This window comes from Capra hircus, chromosome 22, assembly GCF_001704415.2.
Source record: "Capra hircus breed San Clemente chromosome 22, ASM170441v1, whole genome shotgun sequence".
In the NCBI taxonomy this organism is placed as follows: domain Eukaryota; kingdom Metazoa; phylum Chordata; class Mammalia; order Artiodactyla; family Bovidae; genus Capra; species Capra hircus.
In genome coordinates this window covers 56,297,897-56,321,080 of record NC_030829.1, presented here as the reverse complement: position 1 = coordinate 56,321,080, position 23,184 = coordinate 56,297,897, and the positions used below count along the sequence as shown (strand labels likewise).

The following is a 23,184-nucleotide window of genomic DNA, read 5'->3' as shown; positions in this document are numbered from 1 at the left end:
GCTGTTTTCCCCAGACCCTGGACCCCAGCTTTCCAACACCCCTCTGGCCACAGCTCTGAATCTGGAAATTACATCAGCTGAATCACAGGTGAAATGAGGAAAACTCCAACCCAGTTTTATTTCAACAGGAAGAGGTCAGGAGAGGGAGACACTCAAAAACCACGTCTTTCCCTGGACACACCCACCCTCTGAGACATTGGACGCTTTGTCTGGTGATAGCTGGCCCAGGCCTTCCCACTGAAACGACTTCTCTTGCCTGGCTCTTTGATGCCCTCCCTGCGTCTATGGCTCTGGGCTGCTAGCTGCATTGGTGCCTGGCCCCAGGATGGCTAGGTCTGGCGACACCTGGGCCACTCTAGTTGATGTGGTAGATCTTGTGGGCATCATAATAGGCGTAGGTCACGTAATTCACGTCCTTAATGGGCCACCAGCGGTCGGGGTGGTAGGTGGCCGGGTAGACGTGGGGCCGCTGTTGGACACAGCTGAAGATGGCCAGGCTCCGGTCCACAGTCACAGCGGGCAGATAGAGCCGCAGCTTGTCCAGGAGGTGACCCGGCCAGAAGAAGTTGGGATGGGTTAGCTGTGGACCGCTGGGCTTCTTCTCCTTCAGCTTCCTGGGGAAGGAGAAGACAGAGACAGTCATCATGGAGACAGGGGGCAGCTGGGGCTGCACCTTCCCCAGCGGAGGTGCAGCTCTGTGCTGAGCACTCTAGTACTCTGTTGTCCTGTCTGCCTTGCCAGCGAGGACCCGGAGGCCTAGAGGGGCGAAGTCATTTCCCCAAGGCCACACAGCTGGCAAGTGGCGGGGGCAGGCTTGACTGCCAGTCGGCTGCCTCTAAATCCAGACTCTTAACGTGCACACCACCTGTTCTGTAGAGGCATTGTCACGTGCTCTTCAGAGGGCAGCCGCTGGAGTCAGCACACCTGGGTCCAAATCTCTGCTCCACCACTTAATAGATCCGTGACTTGGAGCAAGGTAGTTAGCCTTCCTGTACGGCAGTTTCCTCTTCTGTGAAATGGGAATGCTAAGAGTAACTTCATCCAGCCATCTCATCCTCTGTCGTCCCCTTCTCCTCTGACTCGATGGACGTGAGGCTGAGTGAACTCCAGGAGTTGGTGATGGACAGGAAGGCCTGGCGTGCTGCGATTCATGGGGTCGCAAAGAGTTGGACACGACTGAGCGACTGAATTGAACTGAACTGAAGAGTAACTTCATAGGGTTGTGGAGAGGATTTACATGAATTAACAAGTGGAGAGCAGTGTCTGCCTGGCACTCTAGTGTGTGCATGTGTGCTAAGTCTCTTCAGTCGTGTCTGACTCTCTGCGACCCCATGGACTGTAGCCTGCCAGGCTCCTCTGTCCATGGGATTCTCTGGGCAGGAATCCTGGAGTGGGTTGCCATGCCCTTTTGCAGATCTTCCCGACCCAGGGATCGAAGGCCCCTGCACTGCAGGTGGATTCTTTACTGCTGAGCCACCAGGGAAGTCCCTGGCACACTTAAGGGTCACTTTACAGATCCTCAGCTCCTGGGCACTGATTCCCGGATGCTGGGTCCCATGTACCCTGCACTACTCGAGTCCTGGGTCCCTTCCTCTCACCTGCCCCCTCTCCCAGAGGTAGATGATCACTACAGACCTGGTGAATTCCTCAAATTCCTTAAAAGTGATTTTCTTGATTTTCCTTGGCATTTTCCTGGTGGAGGAGAGAGAGAGGGGTATCCTGTCAGGAGACAGGAAATCCAGGTCAGTGGGGCCTCAGGGAGTAAGTAGGTCAGGGTGACGGGGGCCCACCTCTGAGTCCAGACCAGAGCCCTGGAAAGAGAACTGCTGCTCTCTGGGCGGGGCCCTGACTCTGTCCACCATGCTCCAGTGGAACACTCAGTGGACTGGAGTCTCTAGACCTCTGGGCCCCTATTGGGGAGGCAGACAGGATGGCAGCCCTGTGCTCCTAGCCTGGCTGGTTGGGCGACCTGGGACAAGTCAGTCCCCTTGTGGGGGCCTCGGGTTTCTCATTCCCCAGCATGGAGACCTCTCAAGCCATTATGAGACATGCTCAATCATCTGAATCCTTTTTGCGCCCGCGACTCCCATTTGCCCTCCAGAGCTGAATCCCGCCTTGAGGACAAGGGTGGTAAAAGCTAACGCCCCAAACCTGGGGCCTGGTAGACATCACTTAATCACCACAGCACTCTTTCCCAGCAAGCCTGCATCTGGCCTCGGAATCTTTGATAAGGCTTGCTAAGTAGCCAATGAAACCAGTCCACCCCGGCCCTGGGAGATCGCTATCCTTTATAACTGGGGCCTGTCAGAGCAGGACAGAAGTCACTTTCTCAGTTTTTTGAGGTTCATGGCTCAGGATTGGTGGCAGCCACGCAGGGGATCACCAGGGGATCAGAGAGGACTCTCTAGGTGACCAACTGCCCAGCTCACCCTCAGCTCTTCCCCGCCACGACTGTGGTCAGCTCCACCTGCAGGCGAAGCCCACTCCTACACTCAAGAATGGCCTTAAGGGATAGGCTATGACAATCAGTGCTCAGGTGCTAAGGGTCCTCACCATGTGTGTGATAGAGCTGTTAGGCCCATTTTACAGATGAACATGCTGAGGTTCAGTGAGTGAGGTAACTGTCCATTTGACCTCTGGTCTGTGCTCCACTGCTTTCCCACCCCGCTGTCTGGCCAGACCACCCAAGCAGGCATCTGGCTGCGATAGATGGTGTGGGCAGGTCCTCAGCCCCTCCCGTCATGGTGTCTGGTCAGCTGCCCCTTCTCCCCTCCTCCCTCCACTCTGCAGTCCCCACCAAAGCTGGCTGGTAGCCTGCTCACCGCTCACCTCCCGACAAAGGAGGACATTCTCTTAGAGCGGCCTTGGGCTGATCTGAGGGTCGGGGGAGGCCCCAGGGCAGAGTTCTTTTCTCTGGGCAGGGGTGTGCAAGCCCACCTTTTGCTAGAGAAGGCAGAGAAGGGGTTGCCACCACTGTCCTTGGCAGGGGCCCTACACCCAGCCTATGATTCATGAAGAGGCCTCCCCGGTTTCTCTAAGAAGTCCTTCTTTTTAACTTTTTCCAGAGACCTTAAGGTCGCGTAGGATGTAGTCAGGAAGGCAGCTGCATTGGGGTGAGGCAAGGAGTCTGGGGAGGCTCGTGCCAGGGGAACACACGGCCAGTCCGTGGGCATCAGGTGGGCTGGACATGCCGGGTAAGGACACAGACACCAGCCCGTGACCCCCCCATAACTGCCCACCACCCCCCTAGCCATGGGGCATCAGTGGGCAGGAGTGCAGGGCAGGGGAGGAGGGGCTGACACTCAGCTTGTCAGGCTTCTTCTGAGCCACAAGCTCAGGAACGCCCTGGGGCTGGAGCAGGGCCAGGTTCGCACTGAAGGGCTTGAAGTCTGAGTAATAGCCTCCCGGCTGCCGGATCGGGCGCATCTGGTCCTTCTGGAAAATGATCTTGTCCCCCGGGTACATCAGGGCTGTGAGCAGGAGGAAAAACACAGCCTCTCAGCCCGAGATCCCTCCCCAGCCTCAGCCTTTGGGGCCGAGGGGGGCTATTTTTAAAAACAAATTCACATTCTTGTTTGAAAATATTTTTCTTATATACATTTTTTTTTACTTTATTTATTTACTTTTTTTTTTCATCTCCAGTGGCACGTGGGATCATAGTTCCCTGACCAGAGATTGAACCCACAGTTCCCTGTACGGAAAGCTTGGAGGCTTAACATTAGGCATCCAGGGAAGTCCCTTTACTTTTTATTTTTAAATGATGGTAGGTTCACAGCAAGTTGCAAGAAATAGCTCAGCGAGTCCCCAAGCCCTTCTCTAGCACGACACCCCCCAATCAAGGGTGGTGAGTGCATCCTGGCAGCACGCTGTTGGGAAGTGGGGCTGGTTTGAGGCCTGGGCGCAGGTAGGAGGAAGCGTGGCCCCACACCCTGCTCTGCAGGGGCGGTCTGGTCAGGAGTCCCTGAAGGAGGGAGGGAGGCCTCACCCAAGATGTCACTGGAGTAACTTAGACTCAGTGGACGGTGGGTTCTCTCGAGCAGAAGAAGCGCTCCTGCAACTACTGAGCAGAGCTCGCCCTGGCATCTCATCTTCTGGATACAGTGATGGAGGTTTACTCTCCAGGTTAGTAATTTTTTTTAAGGTTTTTTTTGTTTGTTTTTTTAGTTGGTGAATCAACTACAGTTTATTACTTAGAATGCCCCCTCCTTATCTGGCCAATACAAATTTATTTCTTTATTTACATTATCTATTTTGGCTGAGAGGCTTGGGGGAGCTTAGTTCTCCAACCAGGGACGGAACCCATGCCCCTTGCTTTGGAAGCTCAGCGTCTTAACAACTGGACCGCCAGGGAAGTCCAAGACTTTTTTTTTTAATTGATATTTATTTATTTGGTTGCACCGGGTCTTAGTTGCCACGGAATTTCAATCTTTAGTTGCAGCATCTGGGATCTAGTTCCCCGACTAAGGGTTGAACTCAGGCCCCTTGCAGTGGGAGCATGGAGCCTTTGCCACTGGACCACCAGGGAGGTCCCACGTTTTTAATGTCTATTTGGGTAGAGGGCAGGGATTGCACAGGTGAGCAGGGAGAGCAGGGAAGTGGGAGATGGGCAACATCATCATTTTTAAACGGTTTACATGATTTTTAAACTACATTTTTTAACGTATATACACATAGGACTTTAAAAATGACTTATAGAGCTAATCCATGTGAATAGCAAATAAATAAGAAACAGGGATTTGTGAAAGGACAGTCGTTAAATATTATTGGTGGTCAACTCTGGCTGGGGGATTTTGTTTTGTTTTCGAAACTGTAAATGAGCAAGATTTATCTATAAAATTAGGGGGAGCAGAACAATAAAGCTATATTCAGTGGGGAGGGGAAATGCCTCGATGTTCTAGAAGTCTGGCCCATGAGCTTGAGGCCTGGGGTCTGAGCCCACCAAGCTCTAACCTCCAGGCACAGACCTGGAAGTGCCGGGGTTTGTGCTTCTGGTCTCTGTCTTAAGGACAGGCAACAGACAGTGGCCAGGACAGTGGTCAGAGATGGACTCGCGTCTTTCCCACTTTGGACCAGTCAGAAGCAAAAGGAAGCATACCCACAGATGCTCCGATGTGCCCATGGATTCCGCAGACAGGTGAAGCTCAGCTGTGTGCGGGCCCAGGAGCCAGCAAAAGCCGGTGGTGGGGAGAATCGCTAAAGCCTCGATCCTCTCTGGTGGGGATGGACCAGCCGGCACGTCCGGGGCCGACACCTCGGCCGCAGGAGCGGTCATGTGCCTGGGAATGCTGCCTGCATTTTAAAACACCTGCAGCCTCACCGCGCGCCAAGCCCAGGTGATCTGGGAGCATGAGGCTCCCCGAGGAAGGAGGGAGGAAGGATGATTTCGTGAAAAGTCAGGGTCGAGAGCTGAGGGGTCACCTGCCGTATCTCTGCCCTCCCGGCCCAGATGGCAGCAAGCGTCTGCTCAGGCGAGGGGTGTGCAGCTTGTGTGGGAGACAGTGACCATTTAGGCTGGTTGGCCTGTGTTCCTGAAGGCCCTTGGCCACTTCCTCCTGTATAGACCTTTTATGACCTGACTTGTATCCCCCAAAATTCATATATTGAAGCCCTAACCCCTATAATTTGTATTTGGAGATGAGGCCTTTCAAGAGGTCATAAAGCTAAAATGAAGCCACTGAGGAAAGCCTGCATCCAGTCTGACTGGTGTCCTTAAGCAGAGGAAATCTGAACACAGAGAAACAGCAGGGGCGCATGTGTGCATGGAAACGACCGTGTGAATAGACAGCCAGACGGTGACTATCTGGAGGCCACGGAGAGCGATCTCAGAGGACATGAACCCTGCCAGCACCTTGATCTTGGACTTTCCAGCCTCCAGAATGGCGAGAAAATACCTTTCTGCTGTGTAAGCCCCCAGTCTGTGGTGTTTTGTTACAGCAGTTTTACCAAACTAATACAAGACCCAAGGTCCTCTACACTGAGTGTTTGTTTCCCCTCCCAGAGGAAAAAAATGGAAACAACCAACTGTGACTGTTAACTCTTGTTCTCAGGGAAGTCACGGCACCCTCCGTCTGTCCCTTTCTCAGAAAACCACAGCCTAGAACGGCCACAGCTCCTTGCTGCGAGGTTCCTACAGGAAAACCTCTGCCCTCCAGTGCAGCAGTGACCGGCCCATTAAACATGTACTTCATAAATGTGGGATGCCAGCATCATTACATGGTCATCAGGGGCCTATGGGGCCACTCCTCTGTCCCATGTCTCAGAAGCACGCAGCCCACCCAGGACTGGAGGGTTCAGATCTGCTTGGATACGAGAAAACACAGCTCTTGCCCCAGAGGGCAGGACTAGTGCGAGAGCTCAGGGTTGAGACCTGTGGGCTGAGCAGAAGGCGAAGGGCTTCCACAGAACCCGTGCAGTCTTCCCTCCGTGTGGCAGAAGCACCAAGAAACAGGCCTGGCTGAGACGAGTGGGTTTGGAACACTCCATGTTTCGTCGTGGTTACCTCTCCCAGCCAGGCTTCTTGTCCAAAATCACTTACTCTAATAAGCAAACTAATTCATACTTAGGAATAACAAAATAGTTTCCCTTTATCATGCAATCACAATTCCCAAGGACAAAAGCATATTTGTAAAAAAATATATTAGACGTAAATATTAAATAAAACAATGTATTGTCTGCAAGGCTCATTCTTCAACCATCTTTTCCCCGATCTTACAACAGTTTTATCTGCTTAAGGAAATGGCTCTTATTGTCAGTAAATATGAATACCAAATATTAATGCTATAACTACATTATTTCATCTTAACAACTGCCTTTTGAGGTCTTCAAGTTCCTTTTTTTAGAAAACATCACACGCACAGATACACGCCCTTATTCAGTTCAGTTCAGTTCAGTCGCTCAGTCGTGTCCGACTCTTTGCGACCCCATGAATCACAGCATGCCAGGCTTCCCTGTCCATCACCATCTCCCGGAGTTCACTCAGACTCACATCCATCGAGTCCGTGATGCCATCCAGCCATCTCATCCTGGGTCGTCCCCTTCTCCTCCTGCCCCCAATCTCTCCTAGCATCAGAGTCTTTTCCAGAGAGTCAACTCTTCATATGAGGTGGCCAAAGTACTGGAGCTTCAGCTTTAGCATCATTCCTTCCAAAGAAATCCCAGGGTTGATCTCCTTCAGAATGGACTGGTTGGATCTCCTTGCAGTCCAAGGGACCCTCAAGAGTCTTCTCCAACACCACAGTTCAAACGCATCAATTCTTCGGCGCTCAGCCTTCTTCACAGTCCAACTCTCACATCCATACATGACCACTGGAAAAACCATAGCCTTGACTAGGCGGACCTTAGTCGGCAAAGTAATGTCTCTGCTTTTGAATATACTATCTAGGTTGGTCATAACTTTTCTTCCAAGGAGTAAGCGTCTTTTAATTTCATGGCTGCAGTCACCATCTGCAGTGATTTTGGAGCCCCCCCAAAAAAAGTCTGAAACTGTTTCTACTGTTTCCCTATCTATTTCCCATGAAGTGATGGGACCAGATGCCATGATCTTCGTTTTCTGAATGTTGAACTTTAAGCCAACTTTTTCACTCTCCTCTTTCACTTTCATCAAGAGGGTTTTTAGCTCCTCTTCACTTTCTGCCATAAGGGTGGTGTCATCTGCATATCTGAGGTGATTAATATTTCTCCCGGCAATCTTGATTCCAGCTTGTGTTTCTTCCAGTCCAGTGTTTCTCATGATGTACTCTGCATAAAAGTTAAATAAGCAGGGTGACAATATACAGCCTTGATGTACTCCTTTTCCTATTTGGAACCAGTCTGTTGTTCCATGTCCAATTCTAACTGTTGCTTCCTGACCTGCATACAGATTTCTCAAAAGGCAGGTTAGGTGGTCTGGTATTCCCATCTCTTTCAAAATTTTCCACAGTTTATTGTGATCCACACAGTCAAAGGCTTTGGCATAGTCAATAAAGCCAAAATAGATGTTTTTCTGAACTCTCTTGCTTTTTCGGTGATCCAGCGGATGTTGGCAATTTGATCTCTGGTTCCTCTGCCTTTTCTAAAACCAGCTTGAACATCAGGGAGTTCACGGTTCACGTATTGCTGAAGCCTGGCTTGGAGAATTTTGAGCATTACTTTACTAGCATGTGAGATGAGTGCAATTGTGCGGTAGTTTGAGCATTCTTTGGCATTGCCTTTCTTTGGGATTGGAATGAAAACTGACCTTTTCCAGTCCTGTGGCCACTGCTGAGTTTTCCAAACTTGCTGGCATATTGAGTGCAGCACTTTCACAGCATCATCTTTCAGGATTTGAAACAGCTCAACTGGAATTCCATCACCTCCACTAGCTTTGTTCGTAGTGATGCTTTCTAAGGCCTACTTGACTTCACATTCCAAGATGTCTGGCTCTAGATTAGTGATCACAGCATCATGATTATCTGGGTCGTGAAGATCTTTTTTGTACGGTTCTTCCGTGTATTCTTGCCACCTCTTCTTAATATCTTCTGCTTCTGTTAGGTCCAGACCATTTCTGTCCTTTATCGAGCCCATCTTTGCATGAAATGTTCCCTTGGTATCTCTAATTTTCTTGAAGAGATCTCTAGTCTTTCCCATTCTGTTGTTTTCCTCTGTTTCTTTGCATTGATCGCTGAAGAAGGCTGTCTTATCTCTTCTTGCTATTCTTTGGAACTCTGCATTCAGATGCTTATATCCTTCCTTTTCTCCTTTGCTTTTCACCTCTCGTCTTTTCACAGCTATTTGTAAGGCCTCCCCAGACAGCCATTTTGCTTTTTTGCATTTCTTTTCCATGGGGATGGTCTTGATCCCTGTCTCCTGTACAATGTCACGAACCTCATTCCATAGTTCATCAGGCACTCTATCCATCAGATCTAGACCCTTAAATCTATTTCTCACTTCCACTGTATAATCATAAGGGATTTGATTTAGGTCATACCTGAATGGTCTAGCGGTTTTCCCTACTTTCTTCAATTTAAGTCTGAATTTGGCAATAAGGACTTCATGATCTGAGCCACAGTCAGCTCCTGGTCTTGTTTTTGTTGACTGTATAGAGCTTCTCCATCTTTGGCTGCGAAGAATATAATCAATCTGATTTCGGTGTTGACCATCTGGTGATGTCCATGTGTAGAGTCTTCTCTTGTGTTGTTGGAAGAGGGTGTTTGCTATGACCAGTGCATTTTCTTGGCAAAACTCTATTAGTCTTTGCCCTGCTTCATTCCGCATTCCAAGGCCAAATTTGCCTGTTACTCCAGGTGTTTCTTGACTTTCTACTTTTGCATTCCAGTCCCCTATAATGAAAAGGACATCTTTTTTGGGTGTTAGTTCTAAAAGATCTTGTAGGTCTTCATAAAACCGTTCAACTTCAGTTTCTTCAGCGTTACTGGTTGGAGCATAGACTTGGATAACTGTGATATTGAATGGTTTACCTTGGAGATGAACAGAGATCATTCTGTCGTTTTTGAGATTGCATCCAGGTACTGCATTTCAGACTCTTTTGTTGACCATGATAGTTACTCCATTTCTTCTGAGGGATTCCTGCCCACAGTAGTACATGTAATGGTCATCTGAGTTAAATTCACCCATTCCAGTCCATTTTAGTTCGCTGATTCCTAGAATGTCGACGTTCACCCTTGCCATCTCTTGTTTGACCACTTCCAATTTGCCTGGATTCATGGACCTGACATTCCAGGTTCCTATGCAATATTGCTCTTTACAGCATCGGATCTTGCTTCTATCACCAGTCCCATCCACAACTGGGTATTGTTTTTGCCTTGGCTCCATCCCTTCATTCTTTCTGGAGTTATTTCTCCACTGATCTCCAGTAGCATATTGGGCACCTACTGACCTGGGGAGTTCCTCTTTTGGTATCCTATCATTTTGCCTTTTCATACTGTTCATGGGGTTCTCAAGGCAAGAATACTGAAGTGGCTTGCCGTTCCCTTCTCCAGTGGACCACATTCTGTCACTCCCTTATAACAGCGATGGATTTCCCACATCGACACGACAGTCGGTGCTCACTCAGGACTGTCCCTCCTGGCCCATCTCTGGCTCCCTCACCTGGAACTCCAGTCCTGGTGCTCCCTTCCCTAGGCTGGGGAACCTGGACTATGGAGCAGAGTGTGGGCTCTGCAGGGATGTAAAATCCCCTCTCACAGGGAACCAGGGGACCTCCCTGGTGGCGCAGGGGACGGTTATCTGCCTGCCAGTGCAGGGGACAGAGGGTTTGATCTCTGGTCTGGGAGGATCCCACGTGCTGCGGAGCATCTAAGCCCATGCGCTTCAGCTGCTGAGCTGTGCCCGAGAGCCCGTGCTTCATAATGGGAGAAATCACCGCCATGAGAAGCCCGTGCACCGCCGCTAGAGAGCAGTCCCGCTCCCCACACCTAGAGAAAAAGACCACGTGGCAAAGAAGACCAAGCACAGCCCCAAATAAATAAAGGTGAACCCGGTGGGGCTGTTCTTCCCCCCGCCCCACCCCTTTCTCGCTAGCGTCTCCGCGGTGTGGTTGGGTGCTCGTCGGCTGGGGAAGGAGAAGCCTCAGGTGGCTGCCACCCTGGCCCACGGCTCGGGGCCCCCCTTGGCACCTTCCCAGGGGACCCCGAGGCCTGTACCTCTCATGAGGGTGTCCTCAGTCAGCGGGAGGCCGTGGGCCTCGCAGACCTTCCAGCACTGCAGGTAGACCAGGAAGGTGTCCACGCGGGACCTGTTGAGGATACCCTCCATCTCCCCGTGGACGGTGGTCGGCAGGCAGTGCTCGTCAAAGTGCTTGTCCCCGCTGCGCACCAGGCGGCACTGCTCCGTGTACTGGATGGAGGGGAGGGCCAGCTGTGGGCAGAGGAGGCGGGCACTCACTCCTTCTCGCCTCCCTTCCGGCCCAAGGCAGACGCGGAGCCCCCGCCACCTCTCCCGGGGCCCCGTGAGTGCAGCTGTTGATGTCAGCCACTCCGGAGGAAAAATCACCCATGGTCAAAGTGACCCCTGCATAACCTGTGAATGGTCCGGGCACAAGGTTCTGTGTGCACAGCTCCTTACACAGAAGTGCACACACGACTGTATACACATACAGAAGGTTCCTTGTGTGTGTGCTAAGTTGCATCAGTCGTGTCCAACTCTGCAACCGCATGGACTGTAGCCCACCAGGCTCCTCTGTCCATGGGATTCTCCAGGCAAGAATTCTGGAGTGAGCTGCCATTTCTGTTTTCCAGGGGATCTTCCTGACTCAGGGATTGAACCTGGGTCTCCTGCATTTCAGGCAGATTCCTTACCATCTGAGCCACCAGGGAAGCACCTAGAACAGTGCCTGACGCATCACAGGCTCTCAATAAATATTTATCTGGTAAATTAATTTATACAATCAGTTCTTCCTTCCTTCACTCAACATGTGTTCTTGAAGTGCCTGCTCAGTGCCAGGCCCCAGGCCAGGTTCTTGGATTCCAGCTGTGACGAACATGCAGTCCTGGTCTCAGGAGTCAGTCATGATTCAACAGTTGGAGGAAGGGTACTCGGGACTTTCAGAAACATCATATCAACTCATCTTATCAGAAACCTTGGGAGGCAGGTGTTGTTCACACACAGAGAAGAGGGAGCGAGGAAGCGGGGACCCCCAGAGCTCCCCCGGCCAGAAGGTGGGGCACGTGGGGCAGGCGGGCCCAGCTTGCCCGGCCCCCCAGCCCCGTCCCTCCCCTGTTGGCAGGGGCACCTTGTTCTGCCGCTTCCTCTCTCGGTAGTGCTTGCCCACATCTTCCATCTCCTCCAGTGTCATGGGCCGCGCCTCCATCTCCGTGTCAACCACGGGCACCGTCAGCAGGTCCATCTTGGGAGCCTCTGGGGGTACATTCGCTTTCTGCTTCAGGGATGGACTCTGTGCGGAGCCGCTGTCCTTGAACGATCTGGAATCTAGGGGCAGAGGGAAGAGGCAGAGGAAGGAGGAGCTGAGAGGGTGCCCGGCCACGGAGCCCATCGGGCAGCGCCAGTGTCGCTGAGCGGGCGCCTTGAAAGTGTCCCTTCTTCCGGCTCCTCTGTGGCCTTCTCCTGCCTCTCCTGCACCCGGCCCCAGCCTTCCTGTTTCCGTTGCCATCCTCCAGCATCCTGCTTTTCCAGGCCTGCTTCAGTCCTCTGCGGCCCTGGGCAGAAGTGAGATCCTGGCCCTGCCGCCTTCTAGATTTGAGACTGTGGCCAGGTGGCCAGCCTCTCTGAGCATCAGCTTCCTCCCTGCATGGGGAGGGGCGGAGGCAGATACGTACCCTCTGTTGCAGTGGTCAAGGTGCTTTGCTGCTGAGCCAAAGACCACTGCTTGTAGGTGCTGGCCAGGTTATCCATCGTGATGTTGTTGTGCTTCCCCAGAGAGCTGAGGTAGATCACAATATCCTCCATCTCCTGGTTTTTCAGAGGGACTCTGATCTGAGGAGACAAGAGAAGCCCCCAGGCGGGCAGCCTGGTTCCAGATGTCCTGCTAGGATGGCCAAGGCCTTGCCAGCCTGGCCCCTCCTTCCCCTCGTGTTTCATCCTCAGCCGCTCCCAGCTCACATCCAGGGTCCCTGTGAAGGAGCTCAGAGCCTCTCCCTGGGGCCCTGCACATTTCTCACCCTCTGCCTTGACTCAGGCGTTTCCCACTTTCTACCTGAACACCTCCCATCCCTCCTTCCAAACCCCAGTCCAGACGTGTCCCCATCTTTGCAGAGGCTGTTACTTCTCCCTGTGGCCTCCCTGCCCACTCCCATTCCAATCTCAGCCTTCCAGTGCCAGACTGGAAGGAGGATCTCACATCCGTCATCCTTGTCTGTGAGGGACACAGAAGCCTCCCTTAACTGAAGTAAAATAGAGTCGGAAATCTAATGCCCAGGACTATTTTAAGGGTGGCGGGCAAACTTTGGAGAAATACGAAACTTGCCAGCAATACTGAATATTCAAGAAAAAACAGTGTGAAAGGAAGTGTATCTTTGCCAGCTTCTTTACACTGTAGATGTTATTCTCTGAGCTTTACTTAAAGATGATCAGAACTCACCTGGTGCTAAAGGATTTAGTGTTTGAACTTTTTGGTGATGTTGAATTAAGGACCTTTATTTTTTGTTTTAACAGCTTTGAAATGTTTAGATAGCTACATGGCATAAAATGAAAGCGTGAAACTGCTGGTGATTTAAGACTGAAAAAAGTGTAGCATTCCCCTTCTTTCCTAAAGTTTTTTTTAAAGGTATCATGTATTTAAAATATGTAAAAGTTTAAGTCACCCAGACCAGGAGTCAGCAGACTTTTTCTAGAAAGGGCCAGATGGTAAGTATTTTAGGCTCTGGGAGCCATGTGGGTCTCTGTCATCACTACTCAGCTGTGCCCTCCTGGCATGAGAGCGGCCATGATGATGCATAGACAAATGTGTATGGCTGTGTTCCAATAAAACTTTATTGACAAAAAAACAGGAGACCAGTTGGATTCGACTCCTGGGGCAGAGTTAGCAGAGCTCTGCTAGATGGACAGGACTTTCTGTGATGACGGGAAGGTGCTGCGTCTGAGGGTTCCGGCCTCAGAGCAGGTGCTGAGCACTCCAACTGTGGCCGCTGTGTCTGAGGAACTGGAGTTCTAGTTTTATTTATTTATAGTTAAACTGAATTTTTGAATAACCCGTCAAGGTGTGGTCTGAGCACCCACACCATGGGCATTGCTGGGAGCTTGTTAGCGTGCAGCATCCTGAGGGGGCTACCCTGGTGGTCCAGCGGTTAGGACTCCCTGCTTCCATTGCTGGGGGCCCAGGTTTGATCCCCGGTAGGGGAACTAAGATCCCATAAGCTGCGTGGTGCCTCTCCCCATCAAAAAAAAAAAAGAAGGCAGTATCTTGGGACCCCCACACAGAGATTCTGGATCAGAAGCTGCGTTTTAACAATACCCCTATGTGAGTCACATGCTAGTGATGGTTCCAGAAGTTCTAGAAGGTTCTAAAGGCAGGACTGAAGATCCAGCTCTCTCTGTGCTCAGTTCTGGGGTCTCACTGGCAAGACAGTGATTCCCTAAGCAGCAGGCTGGTTACAAGGCTGGCTCTACAGACTTCCCCCTCAGGCAGGGCCTTTCAAGGTCAGACTGGGGCAAGGTGGCTTTAGGGGTCTGATGGGGGCCTCAGGTTAAGCCACATACTCCAATCCGGCTTTACAAGTAATATGGGGGATAGTCAGGGTAGGACCTGGGGATAGCGCCGCAGGGCTGTGGAGGTGCATGGGCACCCCCACCCCACCTCAAGCCAGCGGGGGCGGGGGAGGCGCTTACCGCCTTGAGAGCCACGATGAACTCCTCCCTGGAGATCTGGTGCTCGCCCTGATCCACCTTGTGAAACAGCTCCAGGATCTTGATCTTGCGGTAGTGCAGGTGGGCGTACAAGGTCGACAGGGCGGGGGGTTTGGGCAGTCGGAGCTGGGGCACCTGCCGGCGGGAGGGTCGCTGGCTTTTCTTCTGAAAGAGGCAAGAGAGGGGGCAGAGGGGAGCCTTCAGGAGACACCACGGAGCTGGGTCCCCAGATTTAGAAACGGGAAAGAGAGAGGCCGAGCCCCGCCACCCAGACGGCAGGGTGGAGGGCAAAGGGCGTGGGCTTCCCGCAGGCACGTCCTGCCACGGGAGGACTGGGCCGCTTGGCTTCTCTGAGCCTCTGACTTCTCATCAGGCACAAGAGGTTTGGACAAAATGAGAACCAGAACTTCATTCTTATCCCCATCTCTCTTGTCAGACCAGTCACAATCATAATCCCACTGGGCTCTCACTGCATCAAAATATGAGCCCCTGCCTGAAGCCGCCTGGGGCCTCTGCTGCCCCCACTCCCCAGCCTCTGGCCCCGGGCCTCCCGCCTGGAATACCACTCCCTTCTCTGTCAGAATCCTACTGCCCCTCCCTTGCAGGTGAACAGGAATATAGCCAGCCCTCCATGTCCGTGGACTCTGCATCCATGGATTTAAAAACTCCCGAAAGTTCCAAAGAGTAAAGCTTGAATTTGCCATGGCTGTCAACTATTTATGTCATACTTAACATGGTATGTATAACTGTTCACATAACCTTTACATTATATTAGGTATTCTAAGTCTTCTAGAGATGATTCAAATGTAAGGGAGGATGCTCATGGGTTATATGCAAATACTCTGCCCTTTTATATGAGACTCTCGAGCATCTTCGGATGTTGGTATCCCTGGGGTGCCCCCCAACAGATAGCAGGGTAAGCTACTTAGGAATACTGTTCCTTTAGTGTGGTGGAACACTTGATAGTTTACAAAAGGCCTTTCTATTCCCTAGCTTATAGCTCCTCAGCGGCCTGGAGGCAACTGCAGAGTCACTAATCTCTGTGTCTGCCTCCCCCACTAACATGTGAACCCCCTGGGAGCAAGACCACATCTTACTCAGCTACATTCCGCACCTCCTATGCTTGTAATCAACAAAGCCCCCAGCCCTGTGCAAGCAGGCAGTAATGGTTTGCTGAATGGAAAAGAAGGATGCCATGAATTCGATATTAGGTATTAGCTTCCCTTCCCAAATGAAGAAGCAGGCTCAGAGAGGTGAAGTGACTTGCCCAGGGTCACACAGCAAGTAAGCAGTGGATTTCTAACCCAAGTCCTGTGCTTATACCTAGAGGCTGTGCTGCTGGCAGGAAAGGGTGTGTGAGAACCATGAAAGTTGGGTTTTGACTATGATTACACCAAGGACTGACTCTGAAGTTTGGAGGCTAACCCAAATGAAACCGATAATTCTGCAATAATAATAAAAATGACAGACATTGAACGAGGGCTCACTATACGCTCAGCATGTCTCAGGCACCTTATATATATTAATCCATTTGGATGTTGCAGCAACCGTGGGAGGCAGGCACAATGGTTCTCCTCATTTAACAGTTGAGGAAACTGAGGCCCAGGGCACATGGCTAGGAAGTAGCAGAGCTGGGTTTAAACCCAAGTTATCTCACCTCTTATGCCGGCTTTACCTGAACTGGGAGAATTTTCAAGTGTCTGTGTTGGATGCATTTGGCAGATGAGGGCTCTGGCTACTGACTGCCAGTTACTATCTCTCTGGGCTTGGACAATGCATGGCCTCACTGAGCTTCTGTCTTCATATTTATAGAGGGAACAATATGTATAATATACACAAATTCATATACAAATGTTGTAAAAGATTTTCTTAGAAAAGATTTATAAGATTTTCTTCCAATCTCACAACTGTAATTTTCACAATAGCCCTGTAAACACTGGCGGGGTGTGTGTGTACGTGTGTGTGCACGCTCAGTTGCATCTTACTCTTTGCGACCCCACAGACTGTAGCCCGTCGGGCTCCTCTGTCCATGGGATTCTCCAGGCAAGAATACGGGAGTGGGGTGCCCTTCCCTTCTCCAGAGAATCTTCCTGACTCAGGGGTGGAACCCGGGCCTCCTGCATTGCAGGCAGGCGGATTCTTTACTGTCTGAGCCACCAGGGAAGCCCAACAAGAGGTCACAAGTACACCTCCTTTTCAGGACTTCTGTCCCAGGACTCCCCTGGACTGGGAGCGGGGATGGTGGGGGTTAGGGTGAAAGATCCCCACCCTTCCTAATCAGAGGGAATGAGTAACAGCAAGCCCCGAACACCTAGAGTATCTGCTCCTGGCAAACGGGGCTGCTCACCGTGGTGTCCCTGTTCATGGCCAGCTGGCTCGGCAGCCGAGCCACGGGCTGCTCCTTGTGGATGTCACGTAGGACCTTGGCCTCGGACAGCGTGAGGCTGGCCTTGTTCTGCAGCCACCTCTCAACGTTGCCGAACGATTCCAGGTCCTTCCTCATCTTCAGCCTCTGTCTGAGCCACGCCCTTGGGTCCTCTGGCTGTTTTTGGGTGTCTCCGACTTCCGGGGCTTTGGGGCTGGGGGTGGGCTCTGAGGGAGTCTGGGGTTGGGGCGTGGGACAGACGGGCCTCGGAGCCGCCTCCTGCGGCAGGATGATGACCCGCCGGCGGCTCCTGGGCAGGTGGAAGTCCTCCTGCTTGAATTGCTTGAAGCAGTGGGCAATGACCGCTTCAGGGTTGAACACTGGCTCCTTGCTGGCATTTTCATCATCCAACAGGGACTTAGACTGGTAGAACCCTTGGGGGAAGAGGGTTAGAAGGTGAGTTCCTATCAGGATGAGGACCAAAGGAGTCAGGAAGGAGAAATGCTTCAGCACCGGGCTGTGTGTCAGGGCGCCTGGCTTCCAGGCCTGACTTCATTGTTGCCTTGCGATGATGGTGAAAATATTTACATCTAACGTGACTGGGCACTCCCTGCAGCAGGCACTGTGCTAAGAGATTTCCGTGCTTTCTCATGGAACCCGACTTAGGTTCTAATCTTACTCCACTCGACTCTGCCTGCGCCTTACTCATTGGCCATCAGAATGATATTTTTAAAGTGCCATTCTGATGGTCTGAACATCCGAGGCAGCCCAGTGCTGTAACGAGCAGAGGATTGGCAGCCAGAGTGCTCTCACCTGAGTCCTAGCCCAGCTGCTTATGGGCAGCATGATCTCTTATTCTTTCTGGGTCTCAATCTCTTCATTTGTAAAATGGGGATAATGATGGTACCTGCCTTACTATGTGGTAGAGATGCTTAGAATCTGGTCGTTTATTCATAATGCTCAAGCGTGCTCAGTCATGTCCAACTCTTTGTGATACCCCGGCCCTCCATGGACTGTCACCTGCCGGGCTCCTCTGTCCATGGGATTTCCCAGGCAAAAATACTGGAGCGGGTTGCCATTTGCTCCTCCATGGGGTCTTCCTGATTCAGGGATTGAACTCAAGTCTCCTACACTAGCAGGCAAATTATTTATTGCTGAGCCACCAGAGAAGCGGTTGGTTGATGTTTATCTTTTCCAGTACACTGTGAACCAGGATCTCATCTCTCTTGTTCCCTGCTGGAGTCCCAGCACCTCCACAGTGCAAACATAAACTGGGAGCTCAGTAGATATTTGGTTGTTTTTGCTTAGTCACTCAGGCATGTCCAACTCTTTGTGACCCCATGGACTGCAGCACGCCAGCCTTCCCTGTCCTTCACCATCTCCTGGAGCTTGCTCAAACTCATGTCCATTGAGTCGGTGATGCCATCCAACCATCTCATCCTCTGTGTCCCCTTCTCCTCTTGCCTTCAGTCTTTCCCAGTACCAGGGTCTTTTCCAGTGAGTCAACTCTTTGCATCAGGTGGCCGAATTATTGGAGCTTCAGCCTCAGCATCAGTCCCTCCAATGGATATTTGGGGTTCATTTCCTTTAGGACAGACTGGTTTGATCTCCCTATAGTCCAAGGGACTCTCAAGAGTCCCTTTTCCAATGTTGCAGGTCAAAAGCACCAATTCTTCAGTGCTAAGCCTTCTTTATGGTCTAGCTCTCACATCCATACATGACTACTGGAAAAACCATAGATTTGACTAGATGGAACTTTGTTGGCAAAGTAACATATCTGCTTTTTAATGTGCTGTCTAGGTTGGTCATAACTTTTCTTCCAAGAAGCAAGCATCTTTTAATTTCATGGCTGCAGTCACCACCTGCAGTGATTTTGGAGCCTCCCAGAATAAAGTCTGTCACCTGTTTCTACTGTTTCCCCATCTATTTGCCATGAAGTGATGGGACCAGATGCCGTGATCTCAGTTTTCTGAATGTTGAGTTTTAAGCCAACTTTTTCACTCTCCTCTTTCACCTTCATCAGAAGGCTCTTTAGTTCACTTTGGTAAGTGAGTGATTTACAAGTGGATGGACCTAAAAGGTTGGCACCATGATTATACCCATTTTACAGATTAAGACACTGAGCTCAGAGAGGCCAGAGAACACACAGTTGATTAGTAGCAGAGGTGGGACATGAACTTTGGCTTGCCTGGCCCCAGAGCTCAGCTCTTAGCCATTTCTTGATATTACCCCAGGCTGTGACCTAATCCCACTGAGTCTCAATTCTTTTACTAAAATGATATAAACTCTGCTCTAGCAACCTTCCAAAACTGTTATGAAGAGCAAATGAATAACAGGTGTGGGAATGTTCTAAAATTCAGAAGGAACAGAACATTATTATAAAAAAATCTTAAAAAAAAATCTTGTCACCTGCTACATCATTTTCCTGCTACAATGAAAACTCTCCTGCTTAAAACCTTTCTGTTACTCCCAGCTGCCTCCAGGATAAAGTGCAATCTCCTTAACGTGGCCCCACCTGTCACACTGCCCCTGCCAACCCCCCTAAATCTGGCCAGTGCCGCCTCCTCATCCCTGCTTCCTCATCCTGGATTGGTTCCCAAGCTAACCTGACTGTGGTTCCAAGGTATCCCCTTCTGCCCCTGCCTCCCTTTCTGTCTTTGGAATGCACTTCCCTCTCCCCTGCTCACTTGGTCACTCCCTACTTGGCCTCAGAGGCTCAGCTCAGGCATCACCTGTCCCCAGATTCATCCCAACCCCTCCCTCCTGCCCTCTGGGTCCCAGAGCCCCCAAGCTTAGCCCTCTCATAGCATTTACCATATTTTTCTTGATGCCGATACTTTTTCCCAACAGCCTGTGAGTCTCCCAACGGTAAGAACTGTGTCTTACTTCCTGTGTATCCCTGGTACCCAGCCTGGCACAAAGTGAACAGTCAGTACAGTTGTTAAGTCTCTTTACAATGCACATGTGTTCCTTTCATAGTCAGAAAATAATTAGACTATGTATACATTAATGTGGACAGAAGTAAGCACTTCTCAACAACCCATGTATGATTTCTTTGACGACAAGATGCTGGGTTCGACTGAGAATGTAGTCATTCATCCAACCAGCATTTACTGAGAACTACCCAGGGCTTTTTACAAATCTCTCCCTGAATTCCATCCTACCTCTCTGACTACTTATTCTTGGGCCTCTTTCCTATCCACTACTAAAAAGTCAGTGGCTTCCAGGTTTACACTTGGGTGCTCTTGTTTTTTTTTTCAAACAGTCTCCTCCACTCTCATTTCTGTGGCCCTCCATATGCAGAGGACTCTCATATCAATATGACTTGGAATTAGCTCTGACTCTATATACAGCGAGAGGGAAATGGCAACCTACTTCAGTGTTCTTGCCGGGAGAATCCCATGGACAGAGGAACCTGGTGGGTTTCAGTCCATAGTGTTGCAGAGTCGGACACAACTGAAGAGATATACTGTTCTACTTACAGTAGCTCCCAAAGCACAACTTGTATGGCTGACAAAGAACTCAGACTCAAGCAAGACTGAACTTATCTCCACATCCCTGTCTACTCTTCCGGGAGGTTCCTTATCTCTATAGAAAGCACCGTCATCTGCCAGGTCAGCCCGGCTACCACCCTGAGTGTCATCCTTGATTGCCCTTCCCAAGTTCTCTATCTAATCAGCCCCAAGTCCCTGAAGTCCCCTCTCACCTGGCGCCTTTCCCTAGCCTCCCAGATTCTATGGCCGGGGCATTTGGGAGAGCTCCCCACTCCCAACATTCCGAGCCTGCCAATTGATTTCTGCATTTGCTGATGCTCCCAATCTGATCCCGTTATTCTCAGTAGCTTCTCCATCTCCTGGCTCCCAAGATCTCTCGGGATCGTATTCCTTCTGACCCCTCTCACTACTCATCTCCAGCAGCACTTAAACTCTGAGCAGTTGGAAGGCCTTTCCTCCTCCTCCTGGCTTGGAGGACTCCTTGTAAAATCTCTTCCAGGACCGTGGAAACATTCCCTGTCTCCCCCGCCTCCTCTGCGGTTAGCAGATCTCTTACTCCTGGGTGTCACCCTTGGACCCAGCATTCATCCCTTCTTCTGGGATTATCCGTGTATCTGTCATTCACCTCTAAAGTTGTGGTGCTGATCAAGGACAGCAGGCTACCGTGCAAAGTTTGAAGACTGATGTTCTTTTCCATGCTGCTTTTCCAGTACTGAATGAACTAAAGTCTGGTGAGGAAGTAGGGACAGTCCAGAGGGCCTGGACACCTTTCCCGGGGACATGGGTTGGACCTCTGGTTCCAAACCAAGGCGACTCGGCCGGCTCCTCCAGCCCTGGCCGGAAATCTGAGAAACACGCATGACCTGCCCCCGACTACCTGGCAACCCCGCAACCAGAGAGGGGACGGCACAATGGGATACCCGTCCCTGTCCTAGCCCTCACCCCGCTTGCACCCGTCCACTTGGGGGTCGAGGGCTTCCTGGAGGTGGTGTCGATTCCCGGGAACTTAGGGTGAGCTTACGGAGCAGCGTCCGGAACGCAGCCTCGTACTCTTCATTAGAGTCGTCCATGGTCCCGGCGCTGGGAGCCGGCGCTGAAGAGCGCGTGTGAATGTGTGTGCGTGTGAATGTGTGTGTGTGGTGTGTGTGTGTGTGTGTGTGTGCTTGCGCGGGAATATGGGGTATCTGAAAAGCAGTAATAACCAAGTTTGCAAGAGACGCGAGACCTGCGGAGCTTGGACACAACTGTTGCCAGGACTACGGACGCCCCGCGCTGATTGGCTGGGCTCCACCACGTGGCAGGAGGCCCGCCCGGAGAAGACTCGCCAGACCTAGAGATCGGGAGAGACAGCCTGGCTCCCTGCAAGGGTCCTGGGAGGGGCCGGGAGCAAATGGTGCAGAGCCTCTGGCTCCGCAAACAAACAAACAAAACCCCATTGGATTTCTTAGATTGGCCCGTGGCCCCGCAATCTGGAGTAATAAATCCCTGGTTTCCCCGTAAACCGTAGAGACTTCAGCAGGTCTCCCGTTTAGAGGGCGTTTAGAACACGCCCTCCCTCCTCCAGGTAGACTCCTAGTGAATCCTGCACGAATAGAGGCAGTGTTTCGGTATGCTTGGTCCCCGAAATACACGATGCCATGCTTTGGAACGATAGAACCTGAGAAACATTGGGTTGGCCAAAAGGTCGCTTGGAATTTGCCATATGATCTGAAGAAGCCCGAAGGAACTTTTTGGCCAATCCAAAATGTGACCTGTCCATTGGACAGGCAAAAGGTGGTCTTATTCACACAATGGAATATTAGCCATTAAAAAGGAAGGGAGTACTGACACATGCTGCTGTGACAGGCTGGCACTTGGGACCCTTGGCTGCAGTGCTTATACCAGGACAAACGTCTCCTTGAGCAACTAAAAATATAAAGAAACTATGTGAAGTCGCTCAGTCATGTCCGACTCTTTGCAGGGACTAAAATTAACAGGTAAGGGGTTTCTTGCTCGGGAGATGAAAATATCCTGGAGTTAGTGATGACTGTTGCACATTATGAATGTACTAAAAACCACTGAATTTTGCCCTTTAAAAAAGGTTAAATCAATTTTGGGGGGGTCAAATTTTGTTTCAATAGAAAGTTAGAAAAAACCCAAACACTTGAGGGCTTACTCTGTATAAAATATCATCCTTACTGAAATGCATTATTATTTTTTAAACTGTTTTATTTGGCTGTGCTGGAACTTCACTGTGGCATGTGGAATCTAGTGACCTGACCAGGAATCGAACCTAGGCCCCCTGCAATAGGAGGGTGGAGTCCTAGCCGCTGGACTGACAGGGAAGTCCCTAAAATGCATGTTTCATAACCCTCTCAACAATCTGAGGTCTTCTCTTGGACCACCCCTATGGGCCTCGTTAATGCCATATAAGCCAAGCTCCATGTAAACTATTTCATATATTGACTTAATAATCATAACTGACCCATTCTAAAGAGAAGAGGGAACAGGTACAGAGACCAGGTCATCTGCAGGAAAAGGGAAAAGGCAGGGCTTGGGGTCCTGATGCAGAGCTTCCCTGTGATGTCCACAAGCCCACAATCCTGATGGAGATGCTGGGATGGGACCTGGGCCCTGCCACCGCTGAACCCCAACTTTTGCCTGCCCTACCCTCTGACCTCAGCTGTGGCCAGGGTTGTAGGGGACTCTCTAGACTCTGCACCACAGTGTTGGGTATCTTGTCCCCACACCTTACCCCTTCTGTTCTTTTTTCATTATTATTTATACCTTTCCCTGTCCTGTGAAGGTCCCCACAGAGCCAGCACAGACTTTCGCACTTGGTAAATGCTACTCTGGTGTCTGTTACATAAAAATGTGATGGGAGGTTATGAAGCAGATGCTTGCCTTGCGGGCGGGTGTGTGGCCAGTTTTCCCGCTCTGTTCAAAATCCATCCTTCTCTAAAAAATGGAACTCATTCACAGAAGTGGAAACAACCAGTACTCTGCAGCAGTGTCTTCTTCTGCTCACGCTCTACCCTACAACAAAAGCAGTTTTCCTAACAATTTATT

The 23,184-nt window shown here is 50.8% G+C and overlaps 1 protein-coding gene across 1 annotated transcript; it reads right to left on the bottom strand.

The window, feature by feature from the left end:
• On the bottom strand, window positions 329-21,206 carry EFCAB12 (EF-hand calcium binding domain 12). The gene is made up of 9 exons (XM_018066736.1): window positions 21,158-21,206; window positions 16,625-17,076; window positions 14,260-14,442; window positions 12,252-12,408; window positions 11,708-11,904; window positions 10,620-10,833; window positions 3,308-3,470; window positions 1,636-1,695; window positions 329-614 (listed from the first exon to the last, which is right to left on the bottom strand). The coding sequence occupies exons 1-9, from the start codon at window positions 21,204-21,206 to the stop codon at window positions 356-358; spliced, it is 1,734 nt and encodes a 577-aa protein (XP_017922225.1). The 3' UTR covers window positions 329-355.

What these genes read in the sequence shown, in the direction of transcription:
- EFCAB12 (XM_018066736.1), bottom strand. Translation starts at nt 21,206, where the DNA reads ATGGACGACTCTAATGAAGAGTACGAGGCTGCGTTCCGGACGCTGCTC. An exon ending in CCATGAACAGGGACACCACG is followed by an intron (nt 14,443 to 16,624) that starts GTGAGCAGCCCC and finishes TGCCTCTTTCAG; the next exon opens with AAGAAAAGCCAGCGACCCTC. An exon ending in AGAGGAAGCGGCAGAACAAG is followed by an intron (nt 10,834 to 11,707) that starts GTGCCCCTGCCA and finishes CTCTGCCCACAG; the next exon opens with CTGGCCCTCCCCTCCATCCA.